Raw genomic sequence first — 22,875 nt, 5'->3', positions numbered from 1 at the left:
AGCCACATTCCATAACTTTTTTTTGGACATTAAATCATTCTCTTCCCTATTCATATTTCTTCCATAATCCCACAGTATTATCACTGTCCTACAGCAGTGTAGGAATTGTGATTTTCTCATCAGAAGTAACAAGGAAACTTGCAGTACTGCAGGCTAGTGTTTAATACATTTCATTCCTCATGTTCGTGTGAATTCTTTATAACACCACAAACATCAAAAGTGATTAAGTCAAAAAGAGCCTGCAGCCCTATTCTTGTCAAAAAATTATATGAGTGCAGGTGGAACAACAGACAAGTTTTTCTGATCATCATTCATTTTCTAACTGGTTAAATTCCACTTTTCTCCCCATTTTCCATCTGTCTGTAAGGAACAACAAAAAAAAAGAAGAAAGCTTTTCTATAGAGCAAAAACTCAAACTCAGAAAATATAGGCACAGCAAAAGGTGCCATTGTATCTAACATCATGGGACATAGCTCCTAGAGCTGCATTTACAGAGCATGAGGACTTCGGTTCCTACCTCAGCAATGGGCAGACCAAGCATCTTGTAAGGAAATTCAGAACGGAGAAGTACTGACTAGACAGATGCTAAAAGCAGCAATGCGTTATATGCTGAAGAAAGGAGTACATCTGAAGTCTCACCTGTTTCTGGAGTTCAGACAACTGAACGTATTTTTAGACAGAGTATAAAAAGCGCTATGTAAAAGTAAGCATTACTGTAATGCCTGATCAAAAGCCAGAAGCCAGGTGTCTGAATTTGTCCATATATAACAAGCAATTACTTGTGGCATGAAAGAGACTTGACATGATTCTTAATTCTTCCTTAACACTGGAATTGAAAACCTTTTTATTTCTTAACCACAGGATAAAAGAAACTTTTTATGACAAAAACAAACAGTATGCAAAATACAACTGTAGCACTGGTAAAGACCTGTTCTTCCTCAACTAGGAGCACTGCCCCATTATATTTGCAGAGGAAGTCAATGGCTTCACCCTCTAGCCTCAAAATTTCAATTACACTATGAACCCAGGGTAATTTTCTGTGGTTACCACTAAAGGGAAATACACTGATTGCAGAAAACCACAGAATCAACACACTTAGCACCGCAGGGATGGTATCTAAGTAGATCTTAGTAATAATGTGTCGCCTAGAATTATGTTTTTAAACCTCGCTTTGCTGGCGTTACAACTCATCAATCCAAAATTCTGGAAAAAAAAGTTCAGCATACCCTCTGAAAGCTGAGATGAGCAGAGCGATGTTATTTTCCCTCAACGCAACATGCAAGAGCACAAGTAGGCAGCATCTTACAAACAGAAGCTTGCTTGTATTAGCACTTTAACTAAAACGCATGGAATCCATCAGCATAAAAAGTATTCAATGATAAACTTCACTTACAAAATGACCTCTGAAACCAACACAAAAAACCTACACCACGCGTGCAAGGCTTGTATGATGGGCTTGGCCAACCTAGCAGCCTACTGCTTATGAGGGGAAAAAAGGGGAAGGAAGGAGGTCCTGTGCTCTGCCCCATCCCATCACATAATACCACACCTCTCACTGATTTTGAGCTTGCCTGACACTTCAGTGTTCTGAAGCCCTGCAAACAAAGGGTCTCTGCGGGAAGGACATCTGAGCATACTTTGGCTTTGGGAGAAAAAGCACACTGCAGCACGAGACCAGAAACCAGTGCAACAGCAGCAAGGTGGGAAGCCCCCAGGTCTTGAGGAGCCAGAGCCTCCTCAAAATAATGCCAGAGACACAGCCAGGCCTCGGAGTAGAGGAAAGAAAAATTTCCTAGGGTCTAGAGAAAACTGGTCCCCGAGCAGCAGTAATCTGTTCAACTCAAAGATAAATACATAAATAAATGAAAGCCTCACCTGAAACTAATTCCAGAAGCAAGGACCTATTCTGTTCCAGTCAGTGAAGAGAATGGTTGACAACTTCTAATTCCATCTAATGATTTTTTCTGATCAACTTTGTAAATGGGAGAAAAGTGTGTAAAATCTCACTTTGAGCTTAAAGATAATTTGAGGTGATCACTTATGAGAGGGCTTGGCAGAGCCATACCAAAACTCTGCCCAGCGAGGTTCCACCACACTACATTGAAAGTTATTCATATCCCCGCTCCAACCCTTCTGACAAATACACATGTAGATGTACTGTTTTTTGGAAACTAGTCGTAACAGTCATGGAAGCGATCTCACTAATAAAATGAAGGAAAAGCATGGTATCTGTGGTACAAAGGCCTAAATCATGTATAACTCCATCATCACCACTTGTCATTCTTAGAAGCATGCTGATCTCAGAATCATTTTTTCTACTCCTCATTCCTGAGACATTCCCCAGATTTCCAGAAGAGAAAGACAGACACTAGAAACTTAAAACACAGTAAGGCAATTACCCCACCATAAGGTTAAATAAATAAAAATAATCCTCTAGAAAGCAGATTCACGCCTTCACTCTATTTGAGCAGTGATTCTGCAAACAAGTAGTTAAATACAGGAGCTACACAGGCATGATAACTCTTAACTGAGAAAGTCAACTGGATTCTCATTTTCCTTATCAGAACTTCACCCTCTGAGGTGAGGTGATAAAGAGGAGCCATAAATGGGATGTAGTCACCACTCTAGTCAAAACTCATGCTGGAAGAAAAGCCATCTCCCCCTCAGTCCTCACACTGAACTTCTAGAAGACAGACTTAATACCAAGATGAATCATCTGTGGGGGTTTTTCTCCTATCCCTGAAACACCTTCATCTCCAAAATAGACGCCACCCACAGTAGTCCAAAACAGCACAACTCTGCTGAGCTTCATCTCAAAGCACCACACAGGTGGGCCTCAGAAAGAAGTCAAACTACATGCGATAAGAGAATGCGGTGTTTTGCAGTCAATCTGATTCTATTTTCCTATCACATGAAAAGAACTCTATAGGCTTGGACAGCTGCACTTTCCTGGCTTTAACATATAAAGAAATACCTAATTTTTATTTGAAAATACATGCCAGTGAATTTTTTACCACGTAACAGAACAGAAGGTTGTTTAGAGAAAGAAAATCACTGTCCATGGAGACCACTGGGTGGGGGGGAGCAGCTCTGAGGACTTTGCCCAGTCAAGTGGTAAAGGCCTCTGAGGAGGAAGGTTCTGGACTCCAGCAGCCCATCCCAGAGGCCCGCCGTCCTCCACAAAAGGCTTCTTTCCCGGTATTCAGTTGGAGTTTCCCTTACTGCAACTGCTCCCTATTGCCCTTTCAAGGTACCTTTGAGGAAAGTCTGACTGTCCCTTCCATAATGCCCCTTCAAGTGGCTGAAAACCCCAACCTGAGCACCAAAAGGCTCCTCTGCCTTCCCTGCTCCAGGCTAGGCCACGCCAGCTCCACGGGCCTCCTCTCTGCCAGGCTCTCCGGGCCCTGAACACGTCACCCGTCCTGTCTGTCACGTTGAAGGGAGGGCCAAACTCCAGGCACTGTGTGCTGGGAGAAGCCCAATGAGTGCCAAGCAGATAGGGAATTACAGCAACATGCTTTGAAGATGACGGAGTGCAAGAGTTATGAACAACAAACACGACCAACCATACCACTGTGCTGCACAGGTAGACCAACGAGAATTACACCTCCAGTACCGTCCACAGCAGCTGTATGCATGCTTGTTTCCCTTCAGCGAATTTTCCTCCATCCCCTCCAGAGCTTCCAAAGCAGCATGTAATACCACAGCCTCTCTCAAGTCTTTTACCTATTAAAAAAGATAATTAATTCTTCACCACACACTAAATAATGGAAAGAAACTCCAGCAACGCAGGAAAGTAACTGTTCAGAAGGAAGAGGAGAGGATGAGTAAGGTGACAGAGGGTGTCAGTGATCTGCATTTTTAGGCTACTCAGCACAAGTGATGGACAACATACAACGGTAACCAAATACTTCAAAGAATGTGAATGATCCATCCCTTTAATATTTGTCACAGGTTCCTCTCCCTCTGCTCTGAGTACAAAATACAGAATATTTGTCCTGAATAACAGATTGCCCTCCTGCATAAACTGAATACAGCTGATGGTTGAATACTTTTTTATTATTATTTTTTCAACTGAAAAACCGAGGGCTACAACAGGAAACTAATGAGAAAGGTAAAAATCTCACCTTTATACAGGCTCTGACCAAATATGAAATAGATACAGTAGCACCTGAAATCTCAAATTCCTAATAATTAAGTTTTTCTTACAGATTTCTATTTTTAGTGAGATATAAACATGTCTTTAACTAACAAAAACCTAATCAAGACTGAATCAAACTACATAAGCCAGAAATCCAGGTGCACAAAGCCAGGAAGCAGCACAAAAAGCAACCTGAACCAGTATACTTCAAAAAACTAAAACACTAATCACCCACCATCAAATTTTCTACGAGTGAAAAAAAAATACTGCTCAAAATGCTATTACAATATTGCAGGCAGTTTAAGTGAGCTATATGCTAAGTCTAAAATTAACGTGGCAGTGAAACCTAATGAAATTAGAGTTCCAAGAAAAACATACCATTTTAACAAGCACGTCCTAGATCACTCACAATCCATCAGACTTCTGTCAGCGTGTGGCAGAATACTAATATTACATCCAGAAATCCTATACAACAAGTTATCAATTTGTTTTTGAATGTTGGAGTTTTCAAAGAGAAACTTTCGTAACTGAATGTGTGGAATAACAAGAAAAAATACATGTAGCAGAAACCTATGAACAGGCAAGATGTTTGCAGTGGAAAACTATAGGTACTACGTAACAAACAGCAAGTCACAAATTCAATTCCAAGTTGCTTACGTTTCAGCAGTAAGTAGGTCTTGATCCTTTAAAAAAAATCACTTTGTGTCATATTAAGTTCACATTGTATCTTAAGAATGCCTTTTACCAACCTTACCACAGGGTTGGCATGCACACTGCAACCTATCAATCATGAAACTACTACACACACGCTAAGCTCTTCATTACATAAGTGACAGCAGTAAGACTGTGCAAAAACACATGGAACTAGAGAAGTGGCTCTCTTCTGGAGCTTTTTGTATTCATTTTTACTATGTCTGTAAAAGGATGTTCTATTGGCTAGCATTGTCCTTCAAGTGAGATTTATTTATTCTTTAATTATTTTGCTGCTTCAGATCAAATGGCAGATGTCCCAAAATCTATAAACGTATGGGAGTGTTTGTACAGAATATCGTATGTCAAACAGCCACACAAAACATGCACACCACTAGCATGCAGCAAGAGCTGAAGAGATGGCAAAATTCAGCAAATTACTTCCAATCAGATTTTGAATACGTAACAGACATAAAACAGTAACTAAAAGTTACTGAATAGCAGGAATTCAAGTTGCTGTTTCAGTTTTATTTAATAGTCCTTTACCAAGACTCCTCACTAATTTCCTTACTAATTTTATATTCTGGCATTTAAAATTTGTTTTATGACGAAAAAGATTAATGCTCTAATGCAACTTCCTCTTCTCAGAATTTAATTCCCCTGCGTGAGTTCCTGGTCAACAACCTCTAAGGGCAGTTCCTTTTTGCTTTGTACAAAAAACAATTCAGAATGAATTCATAAAAATGTAATAAAAATACACTGGAAAAAAGGTTTCAGTTGTAGAGCCTGGGATCTCACTCCCAGCATTGTCCTGTATCAGATGCTAACCTAAGCAAGCCATGCAAAAGCATCTTTGCCAACAGGCTGGCCAAACAGACGGGGAGAGCTTTGGACTATGGCCAACAGGGACAGGAGATGACAACCAAGCAGTAAGCCCTGGACTTCGAGAGAGCAGGACTGTTCAGGATCAGCACAGAAGAATCCCAAGGGAGACCATCCCAAAGAGAAGAGGGGTCCAGGAGAGCTGCCTGACTTGCATGGATGTCTTCCTCCAAGCTCAGAACAGCCCATACCAACGTGCAGGAAATCAAGGACGCCTGCATAGATGAACAAGGAGCTTCTGGCTGAACTCAAATGAAAGAAAGAAGCATACAAAGAGCTGAAACAAGACCCAGGTGATCCAGAAGAAAGGCAGAGATGCTGTCTGAACACAAAGTGATGGACTTAAGGATAGCAAAGTCCACCTGGAGTTGAATCTGGAAGGAACCTGAAGGGCAACAAGAAAGGTTTCCAAGCACACGAAGGACAAGAAGATGGATTTATGAATGGGAAATCATGCTTAACCAACCTGACAGCTATTTGCAAGGAGATGACTAGCTTGGTGAAAGAGGGAAGAGCAGTGGATGTTGTTTATCTCCACTTCAGAGCAGCTTTTGACACCGCCTCCCAGAAACAAACAGATGAAGTACAGGCTAGATAAATGGACAGTGAGCTGGAATGAAAACTGGCTGAACTGCCAGGCTGAAGGGGTTGTGACCAACAGCAAGAGGTCCAGCTGGAGGCCAGCCTCTAGCGGCGTGCCCCAGAGGCTGATACTAGGGCCAAGACTGTTTAATCTCTTCACTGATGACCTGGACCATCAGGCAGAGCGTGCCCTCAGCCAAGTCTGCAGATGATACAAAAGTGGGAGGAGTGGCTGATACACCAGATGGGTATGCTGCCATTCAGGTGGACAGCGACAGGCTAGAGAAACGGGCAAACCAGAACCTCATGAAACTCAAAGGGAAATGTCACGTCCTGCACTTTGGGAGAAATAACCCCCAAGCACCAGCATAGGCCTGGGGCCAATCACCTGAAAAACAGCCTCACATAAAAGGTCCTGGGGCTCCTAACGGTCAACAGGTTGAACATAATTCACCGATATGCCCTCACAGCGAAGGAAGCCCACAACCTCCTGGACCCCAAACAGAGCACAGCCACTGCATGGAGGGAAGCGACTCTTCCCTTCCACTCAGCACTAAGATCACATCTGGAGCACTGTGCCCAATTCTTGTGTCCTCCCAGTACAGGACTGGTGTGGACATACTGAAATGAGTGGAATGAGTGGCCATGAAGATAACTAAAGGACTGAAGGCACCTGTCACATGAGAAAAGGCTGAGAGTTGGAGTTGTTTTAGCCTAGAGAGGCCTGGTGGACAAAGAGGGAATTTATCCCTGTGTATAAATACCTGAGGAGGTGGAGGGGGGTAGTAAAGAACAAGGAGGCAGTGGTGCCAACTAAAGTGACAAGAGGCAATGGGCAAACTGAAACAGGAAATCCCATTTGAAGAAAAACTTTTACCATAAGGGCGACTGAACCTCAGAAGAGGCTGCCCTGAGAGGAATCTCCACTCTCTGAGACAAAAGCAGGCGGTACACAGCCCTAGACATGCTCCAGCTGTCAGTGCTTTGAGGCAGACGGTTCATCCAAAGGATCTCCAGAAGCACCTTCCAACCTCAGAGATTTAAATGATTCTGTGAAAGCTGTTTTTAATTCCAGATTTCATTTTCAATGGTGCAAATGCATTATGCAACAGCTAATGCACAACTGGTAGCTACAGACAAATCAAGTTCAGACTTGGCTGTGTTTTTTTTTTCTCCCCCGTTATGTTCTGGTTCGTTCTCTAACAGATTGTTCCTGTACAATACAGTTTCCCTGATAATATGAAGTGTAAAGGTGTATTCTTCTTTGTCACCCCCATCTAGTTTTATCAGAATTATGCTACTCACACAAGTGTCACCCTTTTCTCAAACTTCTGGCTTCAGCAATCACTTGCAGGATCTGCAGTTACAACATATAATCACGTGTGCGCAGAGACAGGAGGAGGAAACAGAGGAGAAAACTCACTTTGATACTGATCTCAGAGAGCCAGAAGCTCCTGAGTCACAAAAAGGTCTAATACCAAGAAATAACTGCATCAGGTATTACAGTGGTTTCCAGGCTCCAAATTTCTAAGTAGGCTTTTTAACAAGGTGTATTCTCACAGTAATACAACTCATTATTCATACACCAACAGGAGATGGGAAAAAATGCATCGAATATTTAGAGATGGCTACAAAGAGCTGCCAAAGGATTACACAACTGAAGAACAGATAAAATGCAGTTGCAATAAAAAACCCTAAAAGCAGTATTTCCTAACACAGCATTAGTACATTCTTACTACTTTCCCAACTCAATGCTTAGGTAGCACCTCGAACCATTCACTGTTGTTTCCAGGTGAGATACCTATACCCTTTGCACACAAGGCTTCTATAAGATTCATTTAGCGTATATTAGAATTTTGCTTTCATAAAGTTGAGAAAAAACAGGGAAGAGGTGATTCTCTTAAAACAGGCAGATTTTGTTGATGCTGAAAGGAGACACCAGAAGAAATAAAATTTGAGGAAATATCTACAGCTCCTTCAAGTTGCAGACATTAAAAAAACAGTCCTTATTCTTTCTAGATTTCCTATAAAGAGAAGAAAAAAAGCTAGTCTTTTTAAAGATAACTACTTGCAGGATTGTATCAACTCTTCCATCCTGAAACAAACTCACCTATTCCATGGCTTGTTCAAATAATTTCATAATTCCCCTCCCCTTTTGTTTTTTTGTTTGTTTTTTTACAACACACTCCACATTTTCAGAGGTTTTTTTCCTAGCTAACCTCACACCAGGTTTTAGATGTTTTATTTTTATAATCTAAAGATACATAAAGAAGACTTGTACTTGAAGCCTACTCTGATGTATGTCTCTATGAAAACCATATGTTTAGATGCCTAGGGTATCTGTGCTTAAATCTAGCACTCATTCCCTGTAAACAAGGTTTGCAGAAAGTATATGATGCAAACTCCTTATATTCTAGTGCACAACACAAAAAAGCAGTCAGCTTTATTTAAAGAAAAATAACAGAACAGGCACAACTGGTTTTCTCAGGAATTAAGTTTTTTATTTCCAAAAGCCCATTTATTAGAACTGCTGACCCAAAGCCTGCTGAAATCCGTAACAATCTTCAGTTGAAAGGCCTTACATTTTTTATTTCATGAAGTAATATCGAAGGAACAACATCATTTTCAGTTATTTCAGCATTTAAATTAGATTGCAAGTATTTTTTTCCCTCCAATTTTAAGGGATTTTTATTAATATAAAGCACCACATGAGGTTTTCCTACCCATACATTTTCACAAACATCTGAAATCACCTGTACAAACATCTGAAACGAACATCACAAACATCTGAAATCAAAAAAAGTATTCTGGACTGCAAACATTTTAAATGCAATAAATAACGATTGAACGTCTGGGAACTGGATGGAACTCAAAGTACAAAGCACCCTACCGGAACAGTAAAGCCGCCACTACCACTAGTAACAGCAGTATGTAAAATAATGTAACAGTGAAGAAACAGGGTTGTAAAAGTAAAAGCAGCCCCAAAAGGCTTTGCTACAGAGTAAGAATTAATTGGAAGATATTTCTGTAGTGAAAATTTAGTGACATTCTAGAAGACAACTAGTCCTATTCCTTTCCCAAAGGAGGGAAGAAGGAAGAAACCAAGTTCTTCGAAGAGACAATGGTGTTAAGGGTTAAATACAAGACAAAAACCACCACCGCTCTGCTCCTCATGGCTTGGAAAGCTTAGTAATCCTCATTTGAGAGCATATTTTTGTAATCCCTGCTTTCTTGTTCACCAAGTAGGGAAGACTACAAGAGCCTTCCAAGGAACGAAAGCTCATGGTATCCTGGGCCCGAAGAAGCAAAGAGAAATCTGCCAGGCCAGATTATCTAAGGGGGGGGGAAGCAACCACAGCATTAACTGAACTTAAGGTCAAGTCACTCCCACAAATCCTGTTCTTAATCTCACACATAATACCTTTCCATCAACTCATCCGGTGGCATTAATGGCTTGAGTTAAAAACACTTTGAAACATTATGATTCACCCTTCTGGCACGACCCAAAAGGAGACAGACATTATAGTGCTTCACCTCCCTCACAGCAGACACAGAACATTACATACAAAATTCTGTTTCCAAACTTCTGGTTCCCACTCTGAGTTGACAAAGAGCCTGGAGACAAACACTACGTCACCGACTGATGTTGCATCATCCACAGACCAAGCGACGGACAACCGGCCATGAAATGGATAAAAAGGTTAACATGCTGAGGGAAGTGTGGAAGGAATCTTCTTCCCAAATAAACACCCACCAGATAACGCAAAAAAACAAGCATCACGATGGTCTAAGAGATAAGTCTTGAACTGAACAGAAGATCTCTTCCAGAATTTTTGGAATTTAGGTTTACACAATTCCCCAGTTCAATTTAAATAAGGGAAAAATGATTGCCTGCATACACGTTTACCAGTGAGAACTGTTTACCCTGTACACACCTTGCTGACTAACCATCTCGTACTACCACTGTCTCTGCTCACTCACCTTGAAGAATTTAGTTGCTGAGAGTCATGAATCACTAATTACATGAGTAGAACCCATCGCCGCCATAGAGGCCTTTAAACATTTTAGGCTTCAAATACAAACATTTAGCCTTAAAAACAGCAACATAGGCTGGGGGGCACAGGGTGAATTGTTGCTCTGCCCACCCGCAAAAGACAAAAAGCCCAACTCAACAAAACCATTTTGTGGCCACCTCATATCATAGTCCTTTAGGTAAGTGATTAACCCCTTAATCTTTTTGAGAACTGCTTTTAAGGATCGGTGAAGGGTAGAAGTTGCTTTTTGCCAGGTACAGCTTCTGCCTCTGGTATATTCCATAGCTGCACACCAGCAGCCCTTGAAGCTACGTAGGTTGCTGAACAGTCCCTCGAAGAGCCACTTCCTTTCCTTAAGCTGGTACCACAGGCCTGGAGTGGAAGAGGAGTGCAGGAAACTCTTCTACAGTTGCCTGAAGACCCTTCACTGAAGGAGAATGGAGTTTTCTACTGGTTCCTAGGGATCTACTGGGCTTACTGCTGCAAAACTTGCAAGATATGGAATCAAGAATAAACTCTTGCAATGTAATGCAGCCCAATAAAAGAAGTAATGGAGAAAACAGACAAAAATACTGGCATGACTATAAGCAAATAGAAAAGAAATATGAAAACTATAACAACATGCTTAACTTCTGCATACAAGCCACACCATCACCTTGGTTTCCTCTTGAAGCTGGGAGAGGCTGGAGGAACAGACAGGGCAAACACGCAAGCAAGTAATTAGGCATTTCATTTTAACTACTACAAACTGGGAGGCATTAGACACATATGGTGTAACAAGAATTAATAGCAACTTTTACAAAAGCGAGCAAAAGCAAAGACTAAGTTTGATATCTAGCCTGAGCCTTTAAGAATCAAAAATAGGTCAAAATCCCAAACATTTGAAAAGCTGCATTTCCTGTTGCTAATAGCAAACAGCCGCCGTGCTTCAGCATGCTTAGTACAGAACCACAGTCTCAAGGCCTGAACACGGGAGGAATTCTGATAAGCTGCCATGGAACTGGCATCAGAAGGTACGATAACACCTGTAGATCAGATCAAAAGTCCACCTAGCCTGTCTCCAGTGGTGACCAACGCAGACAGTTGCAGACAATTAGGGAAGAACACAAGAGCAAGCACCACGAGAACACTCTCCCAGCTTCAATTATTTACAAATCCCTACTTCATTCCACTACAAGGTGATTTAGAAGCTCTCAAAGTATTGCTCTTCTAAAAACTTATCCTGGTTATCCTTTAGCTTACATACACACCTTTAGCTTCCAAAATATTATCATGAATAGTATCATGCTTAATTAACTATTATGCATAAGGGCATCTTTCGCCTGTTATCTCTCCACCACACTCATCTGACACCCCCAACTTCTCATAGATAGTGAAAAGCTGGCCCACATAAATGCAAAAGAGGTCAAGAAGGCTACAATGCAGAATCCAGAATATCCTGAGTTGGCAGGGACCCCACAAGGATCATCGAGTCCAACTCCTGGATCCACAAAGGACCACCCCAAAACCAGACCATGTGTTTGAGAGCGTTGTCCAAACGCTTCTTGAACTCCGGCAGCTCGGTGCCGTGACCACTGCCCTGGGGAGCCTGTCCCAGTGCCCGACCACCCCCTTGGCGAAGAGCCTCCTCCTGACATCTCAAGCTCTCTCTCCAGCTCCAGTCTCCTCTTTCCCAAACTGTGAAGTCCTAGCTTCCTTAGTTGTTTTTGGTGGACAGGCAACTCCATGTGCTCAATTACCACAGCTGCCCTTTGTCTTAAGACTTTTCTGGTTGTACTGTTATTTCTGAGATGGAGAAAAACGGAGAGGGAAGCCACAGAACAAGACCTAGACACACTAGTTCCAATCGTACCATGTCTGTACAAGGGAAAACAGAAAAATAAGCACTTCACTATCCCACTGTCGTTCAACTCATGGAAACAGCAGAAAGCTACCAGACCTTCTTAGCTATACAGCTGAATCATTCTCAGTCAAAATGCAAACAGAGAGAAAACTATTCAAAACCACCTGTAAAGTCATAAAGAAAAGAACAGCTAGAGGGCATGGGCTCTGAAATGCTACTAGCATTGGCTTGTATCCATTATACAACACTGTTTTGTAATACTTCATACAGAAAAAGCCTTTGTTCCACAACTGAGCTGCAAGGACCATTCTGGTCAGGTATGGAGTTTTTAAAATAATAATCAACATTTTTTTTTTATTATTTTAAATGAGAACAAAAGAGATGCAATTAATGAGCTTGCAAGATTACTTCCATGACATCAGGATCAGAACACCAGCCTACCAAGCTATTTATGGCTGCTGAATTCCTCTAGCTTCTGATTCTAGCACAGATTGCTAGAAACATTGAAGATAATTCACACAAACTTGTTTCTATGTTCTAGCTTTCCTCTCAATGCCAATTTGCAGAGACGAGACACTTTGACATCCTAGGAACAGTTCAACAGCCATTCGTTCTTACTTTCTTGACGCCAGAAAGGAAATCATGTTCAAATCCCACCTCACAGGTAGTTCCAAACCTTCTCCAACAAATTTAAATGAAAAAACACCAGACTGTATTCAGACCAAACCCATGCAAAAACAGGGCAAAGTACACAGAATGGAGCAGGAGGCCTTTAAAATTGCCATGAAAATTGATTACTCCAGGCAAAGTTTACTTACCCACCTTTTACCATGGTGACTGAGGATAATAAAATTTAAAAACACATGCAAGAAGGGACAAGTAGGATTTTACAACCACTGATGAATAAGAAATGTATGTGGCTACACATGGGAATACTTTTCACCATAATCATGGGCTCCCTATTAAAGTTACATCAAAATTGGAAAGCTGAGAAGAAAAGCACAGCAACAATAACAAAGCATGAACTGCAGTGAGACTGCCTGCTGCTACGTGAACACGGAGGCATTCCTCCCTAACCTAACCCTAATCAGATCTTTATCTTAAAAAAAAAAAAAAACAGGTAAGAACTTAAAGGTAGTAAGAGCCACCTGCTTGAAGTGCACATACTAGATCTGCTGCTTCTTTTGCTGGCCCAAACAACAAAATGTTTTGGTTCTCAATTCTTGCATCATAAGGAAATTTGATGGTTCTGCATACCCATGCTAGCACCGAATGAACCCTGGCCTTTTTAAATAGTCTAAACCCAAGGACATTCAAGTTTAAACATGCCTAAACTACAACAGACCCGAGGTTTAATTAAAGAATTGTGTTAAAATATCATTTATGTTTCTCAGGAAATCAACCACTTCCATGTTTCATTACAACAGGGTAGTCCTTGGACGAGCGTTGTGTTTTCCTCAAAAGTAAGTTGAACTGCATTCAAGTTTTGAAATGAACGTTACTTTTGTTTTATAAACTAGTTTTTCAACTACAACTCTTCAACATAGCAGATGGAAAGTTTTAATTAACTGTAGTTCTCACAACTGAGAAGTCTGTCCCAATACCATGAACTTATCATTGTGTAGACTGCATCTGTCACAAGCCAAATAATCCGTACGGGATTTCTGAGAGTTTAATTGTTCACCTTGAGCTTGTCCCAGGGTCAGAACAGGCAGCACTCATGACACCTATTCACATCCAATGTTAAATCTCGTAGGAAATTTATCTGTATTTTAACCCTTTCTGCCCTCACACTTGAAACAAATAAAGTACACAGAAATTTGAAGTAGAGGACATCTATAGGTTCAATACTAATGTCAAAATGGTTTAAGCAGCGTTGATTTTTTTTTTTTTTTAATTCCCCAAGAGTTTACATCCTCTGAGATTCTCAGCTTCTTATTATGAAAAGTCCCATATACTTAGAAGAAAAACTAGAACATAAGAGGGGACAATAAAATAGTTTCTTAAAGTGCAAGTGATTTGCATTTGAATTTAAATAGGGAATAGTACTCCATTAAAAGTATACGAAGTATACAAAGGCATAACTAGGAGGGCACACTACCACTCCAATCAGTAAAAACACAAGATCACTTCAGAAACAGGCTCACATTTCTCCTTTCAACTGATTTGCACCAACTACAACCATTACTCAGAAGCATTTAACATCTCTCTTCTCAGTAAGATTTAAAGCTTTCTATTTTATTTCTCTTTCCTGTCCTTCCAAGCAGGAAAACAGCACAAACCTCAAAATTAAAAATAAGGAAGATTAGGTCATCTAGACAGCCCATTGATGTCAGCGCAAGATCGTTCCCCACAGTGTATTTGCTGTGCTTAATGCATTCCATACAGTGTGTCCTAACACATTATGCAAATGACACCTACATAAAAGAAAATCATCTATCTCAAAGCGCACCCCTCCGCCAACAGCCGATCTGTAATTAGCCATGTCCCCTAAGGAGGCACCTCATTCACTGGGAGCAAAGCAGCAGCTGCTGGCAGAAGGAAATAAGAAAAAATTCAAACAAAAATAAGCCCACAACCTACACTCCCAAAGGTAGATGCTCACGGTGGCAAGCGAGAGTCAAAATCTAAACAACTGTCTGTATTTTTCCCGAATGCCCACACAGCACCTTTCGTGCTCAGCACCAAGTATTTACTATCACGATCTGTATCAGGCTCTCTCAAACACTATGCTGCTTAGAGAGCTACAATTACAGCTCGCAGCGCTCTGCTCATAAACACCTTCCGAACTGCAAGTTTCTGTGCAACAATCGACAGAAAATATAAAGCAGCAACAGTTCCCACTGAACACAATTCATTGATGACATTCAAAACCATAATAGAGTATACTTATTCAGAAAGATGCTATAGTTCTATCTCCACAATCTAGAGACTCAAAGAGCAAGGCACATAGCTTTGCCTAGCTTCTACTTTCCTATCAGCAAGTGACCCAGTCTCTAAGCTCTTATCATCATCTTCCCAGATGACATTTATTCAAGACTACCAGCAGCAATAAAACAGTAAACTCAGAAACTTGTTTCACCGTTACTAAAACGAGAAGACAAACAACAACTCAGGGAGTAGCTAGAATTCCCATGTAAAGAGTAAGAGAAAAATGCATTTCACCCTGGTTTGAAAGCAACACAAAAGACAAAAACACAACAGAGAAAGCCTCCCAATTGAAAAGTCTCCAAGTATTTAAGAACCGCATACATAAAACAGCTTATCCCACCTTGCAAGCATAAGATTAAAACAATTCTTTCTTTAGGCACTTTCAGGTTTACAAGACGTGTCGAACTTCTGATATGAACACAGTCAAAGTCTGTTTGATGTTGCTGTTCCCACCCATCACCTGGGCTTACACTTCTACTGTATACACCTACTGCTGAGTGATGGGGAAAAAATACCATGACTCCATAACAATACTGAAAGTGACAAGACAAAAAAGGAGTTGGACAGGAGATATACAGTATTTACAGTAACCTGCATTCTGTGTAAATAAACAGGAAGTGTGACATGATCATCCCCATTCATCCACCAATCTGACCAGACAGCACAGCTCTCATTCACTGTGTATCTATTATGCTTGGCACAACATGTTATTTAGTACATATATTTCCTATTATGGGAGGCAGACAAACTCTTCCTCTGTAGCAAGGCACTGAATTCAAGGATTTGATGAGATCATAGGATCTGATGTCTCTACAACGGAGGAGTCATACCTAACAGCTCATCAGCCTGACGTCTGGAGTCCTGTCCATTAACACACAGCTTCAACGCCAACTACGAAGCCCCACCATTTACAGTACGGCTAAGCCAGGCTTTTTAGAAACAATGACCCCTTATTAACAACAGGATATAAATCCATTTTCATTTAACATCATTTCCTAAGTTTTTATATTCTGCTTCCTAGCCTCTGCAATTGAACGTACAAACAACGGTAATGAAGAATAACACAAAACCACTGAATGCTAGAATAGCTTCATTTTTCTCCATCTTCCAATTGCTAAAGAAAAAAAAAAAATAAGAGACCAGCAACAAGTACCAGGATATATTGCTAACAGGTTAGCCAAACACTGCAACGCAAATTTCCTCAGGAAAAGATACAGAAAGTTTTTCTTTTTATAGTGCTCACAGGTTGCACACACTCATATTCTCATCATCATCTACACAGTAACATATGCCTGCATTCACAAATCTAAAACTCAGCTTTTACTCTTTGCAGAGCCAATACTCTTCTGCTGAGCTACGTTTTAGTCATCCACCTACAGGAAGACATTTTCGTACATTCAAATAGTACAAGACCATAGATGCATAAAGTGCATAAGTGTCATGAGATGCCTTCTCTTCCCCAATAGTTTGCTCAGTTGTTTTTGGTGTATGCAAGTAAACAACGCAGACAAGAAATAATACATCAGAAGCAGCGGAGATGTTATTTTCACATTCAGTTTAATGATAGGAATTTTTGTTAAAAGTGCTTATAAAAGGAAAAAACTCAGATCAGTGTTGTGATGTTTGCTACAACTGCTAAAGAGAAACACTTTAGGGACAGCTCACTTTAATGCTTTTATAAGTTATCTGGACACAGGACTTAAATATACACTAAGTTTACAGATGATGCTAAATTAGCTGTTGACTAAGGAGAAGCTGTTGACTCCCTCAATGGTAGAGAGGCCTTGCAGAGATCTTGACAAATTAAGAGGGTTGTGCAATTACCAACTGCATGAAATTTAACGAGAGCAAGTGCCGGATTCTGCACCTGGCAAGGGGCAACCCCGGCTGTACGCACAGACTGAGGGACGAGATGCTGGAGAGCAGCCCTGCGGAAAGGGGCCTGGGGGCTCTGGTGGAGGCCGGCTGGCCACGAGCCAGCGGTGTGCCCTGGCAGCCAGGAGGGCCAGCCGTGCCCTGGGGTGCGCCAGGGAGGGCATAAAGCTGTCAGAGAGCCTCCGAGGGAGGGCTGCCGAGGTGGTGAGGGGTCTGGAGGGGAAGGCGTATGAGGAGCGGCTGAGGGCCCTGGGTTTGTTCAGCCCAGAGCAGAGCAGGCTGAGGGGAGGCCTCATGGCGGCCTGCAGCTCCCTCACGAGGGGAGCGGAGGGGCAGGCGCTGAGCTCTGCTCTCTGGGGACAGTGACAGGACTCGAGGGGACGGCATGGAGCTGGGACAGGGGAGGGTCAGGCAGGGTGTTAGGAAAAGGTTCTGCACCCAGAGGTGGTCGGGCACTGGGACAGGATCCCCAGGGCAGTGCTCACGGCACCGAGCTGCCAGAGTTCAAGAAGTGTTTGGACAGCACTCTCAGACATGGGGTTTGGGTTTGGGGTGGTCCTGTGTGGAGCCAGGATCCTTGTGGGTCCCTGCCAACTCAGAATATTCTATGATTTACCTTATAAAACATATACTACATACAGTAAATGCACTTATTTTGAACTGATACAGCTCAAAGCATTCTTCAATCCATCAGGCTTCTCTTCTAAAAATTCTTGTTTTTCAAGCAATTATCTAAGTGGTGCAATCAACAAAGGTGTCTTTTGGAGAAGAAGAAAGTCACTTTTTACAAAAACATCAAACGCATCTACATTTGAAGGCACATCCCTTCCTTTTCTTGAAGAAAATTAACTGTTTACTGCTTTATGTTGTCACTTACAAATACGTAACATTTGCCCATGGAAGAGGTCCACGTTCCATCAAATTACCTTAGGCTTTCTCCAGCATAAACGAGAGCAGAAGCCAGTGTTAGGCTTGCATGACTAAAAAGGATTTGACTAAAGCTTTCTCAGTAGTTAAAATCACCACTCTCTGGTAACAGTGGTATTTATATTGTGTTTATTCTCCCTTGATACGGTGTTTGCACAGAGCTCTCTATCACCACAAGTAATATGCATTTCTAATGGTAGTACACAATACAAAATTAAAACTCATTTTACATATAAAACTTTATGAAAGCCATTCTCAGATTTTGGGTTTTTTACATTATGGTTGAACCTCATTATACATTACGGTCATGCCTCTATGCATCAAGCACAGAGAAAGCACTGGTCTCCAAAGAACTGAGTTCCAGAGCAGCTTACACATTTACAGGCATAATTATGTAAAGACTGAAACACAGAACCTAACTACAGCCTTCCAGCACTTGTGCTCCTACAGTAGAGACACTTAACACCTGGGTGTCACCACTCTGAGCCTACCAATGTCATCCCAACCAGGCTGCTAAAATAGCAAGCACAGTCTACTAATTATTGTTAGTGAAAATGCCAATCATTTTCTATTTTTACTGTCATCATTGCCCTTTTCTGGTTCCTGACCCTTCCAGTTTACGCAGTTCTGCTCTCTCTGATAAGGTGTAAGAGAAAAATATTGTGGGGTTTTCTCCCCCTTTCATTTTAACCACAAATACTGAATTTCTAAAAATACTAAAGAAACTAAGTTTTCTTTTACTGGAGCCTATGGAAACGTACTCCCTAATTACCATCAAATGCTGAAACTCCCAGGAATCTCTAAAGACAGTCTACTATGCCTAACAATTCAGCTGTTAAGCCAGAAAAAAAAGACAAAAAAAAGACACCATGCTCCAAATTTCTTTGCAGTATTAGATATTTCCAGTAACAAAAATCTGAATGTATATGTGCTCTGAGTTCCAACAGAAAAAAATATCAAAAACTCCTAATAAAATTTGATAAAGTATTTTAGTGTTCATAAATGGAGGAAACTGTTGTTCACCACAAAAAAATTACCTTTTAAAGCTACAAACATTCAGAAGTGTTTAAATGTATGGATGAAAAAAATATTAACCACAATTTCGTTTCAATACAGATAACAGCAAGCTACACCACAAACTGATTTAGTAATTCTTCTGAAGTAAATGCAAAACAGTGGGAACGGAAAACCAAAAAGAGCACTTTTTTCATGCTTTTCTAAGCAGGGAAAGAAATTTTAAACTTACACTAACAAAAAAGGCAGTTCCAGTCTCGAATCTGGACAGGACTATAAATATGGTGTTGTGACTAGCATAGCACTGCCTGTACCTCAACAGGGCTTAATCACGACAGCAAAACACTGCTACAACCTGACAAAATGGAGATAGTATATGCCTAACAATCTAAAAGCCAGAAAAAGCAGACTCCCACTTATCTGTCCTTATGAACACAAGTTCAGCGATTCTTGTACCCATTTGCAAACGTGTGTCAGATTTCAAAAAGAATGGCAAACAGCCCTGAGAGTCCCTGGCCCTCTCTGCCAGCTCCCCCAAGAGCCCAGAATACGTGATCTGTCCCTTTGAACAGGCGCTGTATGTTCAGATGGGAGCCTGCAAGCCTGAATGCATCATCTTTGTTCTCAAAAATCATTTCAGTGAAGGGGCTCTGTAGCGAGAAAGACTTCCAGGTGCAGTGTCAAGGAAAAAGAAAAAAAAAGTGAAAATTAAACAAAGTAGAAATCATGACAAGGCATGACAAAAAATATATATATAATATCAGAGTAAACAGGCATCCAGACAAAAAAATTATCTACCCATATATGCATTACTCAAAGGAGTCAAACTGTATGTCCACAATTTTCCCACCTCTGTGTTATAAAGATACACACTTGTTTCTTACTCAGAAGTTCCTTTTATTTGTACAATCAGTGATCTTGAAGACATAGGACAAGTTCTGTTCTTATCAAGCCCCAGTGTTTATAGCTGTACACTTCCAAAGCCTTTATCTGACTGGAAATCCTAGGTTCTCTTGCAACTGCCTTGCCCATTATGAACACAAGCTATGCTTGGGGTCCTCCTCATGACATCTTGCTGTGCGTACAGGTCTACGACTAAACATTATTACATGGACATGGAGTTAATACTGCATGACAATGTGAACAACATATGGGAGGTAGTGTGCCAAAAACATAAATCATTTCCCAAAATTCCCAATACCTTGCTTGTCAAATATTAACACACTATAAAATCCTACAACAGCAGGAACTTCTTTGCAAATTCAAGACCCCTTTTTACAGTAATTTCACCAAGTGTTTTCTGATATTTTTCAGGGGAAAAGAGATTCTCAGTGATCAATACAAGTCCTATTTTGGAGTTAAAGGGATTTGTTCACACCAGTACTGCACACAGTAACCATTTCATCAGCTGAACTCAGCAGATCGCAAACCACAACCCCTCACTCTCTCTTGGCATTTTACACCAATCTATGAAAAAATATAAAAATAAAGAAATAAATTATACTTTAAACCATGCAGGAATACGTGCACTAAAGCAACTAAGAATGCATTATGACCTCAATTAGGCATTCATGAGGGCTATCTTCATTCAAGCAAAGATTATTTCAGGCCTGCTGTGATTAAGGCAGTCATCAGTGTAAGTGCATGTTTTCTAGCAGTTAAATGTTAACTGCAACACAGAAATACCAGGTAAAACAACAGGCAGCGCAGCCCATTTTGCAATTCCATACCTATTAGTAGTCCCCGGTTAGACAGCTCTAAGATGAGCTCCAAAAGTGCCAGAGGCCTCATTAGGGCTTACCACAGTAGGGAGAGGTGGATTATGACAAGAGCGCCAGTGCCAAAAGACCAACAGTCTCAACACGACAGAATTAAAAAGCAGATTTTCACTTTTACACTTGGTCATGTGGCTTCTACTCTCTTCCCACACTATTTGAATAGTATTAAAGGATACATTCCCCAAAAATGGTCTTGTTTTCAGTTACATTCAAAAAAGGATTTCAATAACAACATATAAAATCGACATACAAATTAACGAGCATAATTCATCGCTAAGTCTTAAATCTTAGCATCTTCTGTTTTTACTTAAACCCCCCATTTTGTCCTCACCTAACCCACCTACTTTAAGGGACTGTGTGACCCTCTTAATTGAGGCAACGGCAGTGAAGAAAATCTTACACCACCACCATATGTGCCACTTCAAATTCAAGGCAAAAAGGTGAACCGAGGATAGAGATAAAACAAAACCTGGCACTTTTGAAATAAAAAACTTTCATTTTTGAACTCTGTAGGTTTAATAGTAGGTTTAATGAACTCTGTAGGTTTAATACAGTCTACTGTATTCCAATTTCAGCAAACAAAAGGGGACCATCTACATAAAGGACACCCATTCCACAGCCCTACCCAGATTCAAGTCAGCTTTCTGTCATGAGCGTAAGACGCCTCAAGTTAGAAAAATACAAAAGCAAGTTTGTAAATAAAGTTTAAGACAGATCTTGGAGCAACTTGGCCGGAGCCGTTACATCTGTTTTGCTGGATGTGAACTCCTGGTCGTTTCGCAGATATTTATGACTATTAATAGCCAGCTCGGAGGGAGGCATTAGACAGAGTTCTTCGCTAAAAACCAAGGGTTTGCTTGTCCAAACATGCAATGGTGCCACCATAAGGCACGCCGTCAAGTTTTTAAACTGAACTCCCGGCGAAACGCTGCGGCCGGAGACACGTCTAACGCAAACCGCTGCCTCCAGGCAGGGCTGGAGGAGCTGCCTACAAAGGGAGCTCGGCGCCAGGCCGGTATTTCTAGGGGGGAGGCACCCGGGGACGCTGAGGGGTTTCGAATGGGGCAGCCGAGGGGGGACCCACGGCAACCGGGGAAGGGCCGGGGCCCGCTCCCAGCGCCCACGTCCCAGCGGCTGCGGGGCGGGCGAGCAGGAAGAGAGGGAGAGGGAGGGAGGGAGGGAAGGAGGGAGAGGGGGCGGCCATTAAGCCCGCTCCAGCCAAGCCGTTCCCCGCAGCAGGAGGGAGGGAGAGAAGCAGGCGGCCCGGCCCGGCCCGGCCCCGCAGCCCCGCACCCGCGTCCCGCCCGCTCCTACCTGGCCGCTGCCGCCCGGGGGGGGCTCGGTGTCTCCATCTCCGCCGGGCGGCCCCGCTGCCCACCGGGTCGCCATTATTTCAGTTCCCGGCTACAAAGGAGGGGCGAGTCCTCTGGAGCCCACATCGGGGATGGGAAGAAGGGAATGGAGCCGGCGGGGGAGGCAACGCCGAAGCCGCTCGCACACACCCAGCGCGGCCACGCCGCCGACGAGCCCGGGCCGGCCCCGCCGCCGGGGGTGGGGGCTCGGCCCCGTCACGCAGCGGCCATGGGGCAGAGCACCGGGACGGCCCCGGGGCTTCAGCCGCGCTGCCCCGCTTCTGGCTTCATGGCTGGAGCCGGAGAGAGAGAAAGAGAGAGAGAGAAAAGAGCGGAGGTGTCAGTCCCCGGCGCGGAGCCGCCGCCACCCGTCCCTTGTTAGGCTAATTGCACTCGCTCGTCATCTTCCTCTTCCTCCAACTCCTCCTATCCACAGCCCCAGCCGCGGGGAGGAGAGGGAGGCGGAGGCGGGAGGCGCCCGCTCCTTCCCTCCCTCCCCGCTGCACGCGGGCTGGCGGCGGCACGGGGCGAGCCGCCCGGGGCAGGGCCGGGCCGGGGAAGGGAGGCGGAGGGCGGGGAGCGCGCCCCGGGGCCGGGCCCTCCCGTCCCGTCCCGTCCCGGCGGCTCCGCGCCGCCTGAACTTTGCTCAACTCGCCGATGGGGGCCCGCAGCCACCCAAACCCCGTCTGGGAAGCGGCGACAAAAGAGCTCGGCGAGGCCAGGCCCCGCCGCTCCCGGAGCCGGGCTTTTGTTCCCCGCTTCCCAGCCAGCGCCCTGCTTCCCTCCCCCCCCGGCTACGTCGCCGGGGCCGCCGGCGATCAGACCA

At 42.8% G+C, this 22,875-nt stretch overlaps 1 protein-coding gene across 3 annotated transcripts in view; it reads right to left on the bottom strand.

Moving 5' to 3' along the window:
* The window catches only part of ARHGAP21 (Rho GTPase activating protein 21), a 124,198-nt gene extending 101,638 nt beyond the window's left edge, over nt 1–22,560 (bottom strand). For 2 of the 3 annotated variants that reach the window (XM_040546288.1, XM_040546293.1), the window contains exon 1: nt 22,012–22,488. In XM_040546288.1, coding sequence (XP_040402222.1) covers nt 22,012–22,086 — 75 coding nt within the window. In that variant the 5' untranslated portion in view covers nt 22,087–22,488. Of the gene's footprint in view, nt 1–22,011 lie in introns of all 3 variants that reach the window. The other variant, XM_040546290.1, reaches the window with a different exon arrangement.
* Nucleotides 22,561–22,875: the final 315 nt, after the last annotated feature.

Source organism: Cygnus olor, chromosome 2 (genome assembly GCF_009769625.2).
Source record: "Cygnus olor isolate bCygOlo1 chromosome 2, bCygOlo1.pri.v2, whole genome shotgun sequence".
Classification (NCBI taxonomy): domain Eukaryota; kingdom Metazoa; phylum Chordata; class Aves; order Anseriformes; family Anatidae; genus Cygnus; species Cygnus olor.
This window is presented reverse-complemented; position numbering and strand designations above follow the sequence as displayed.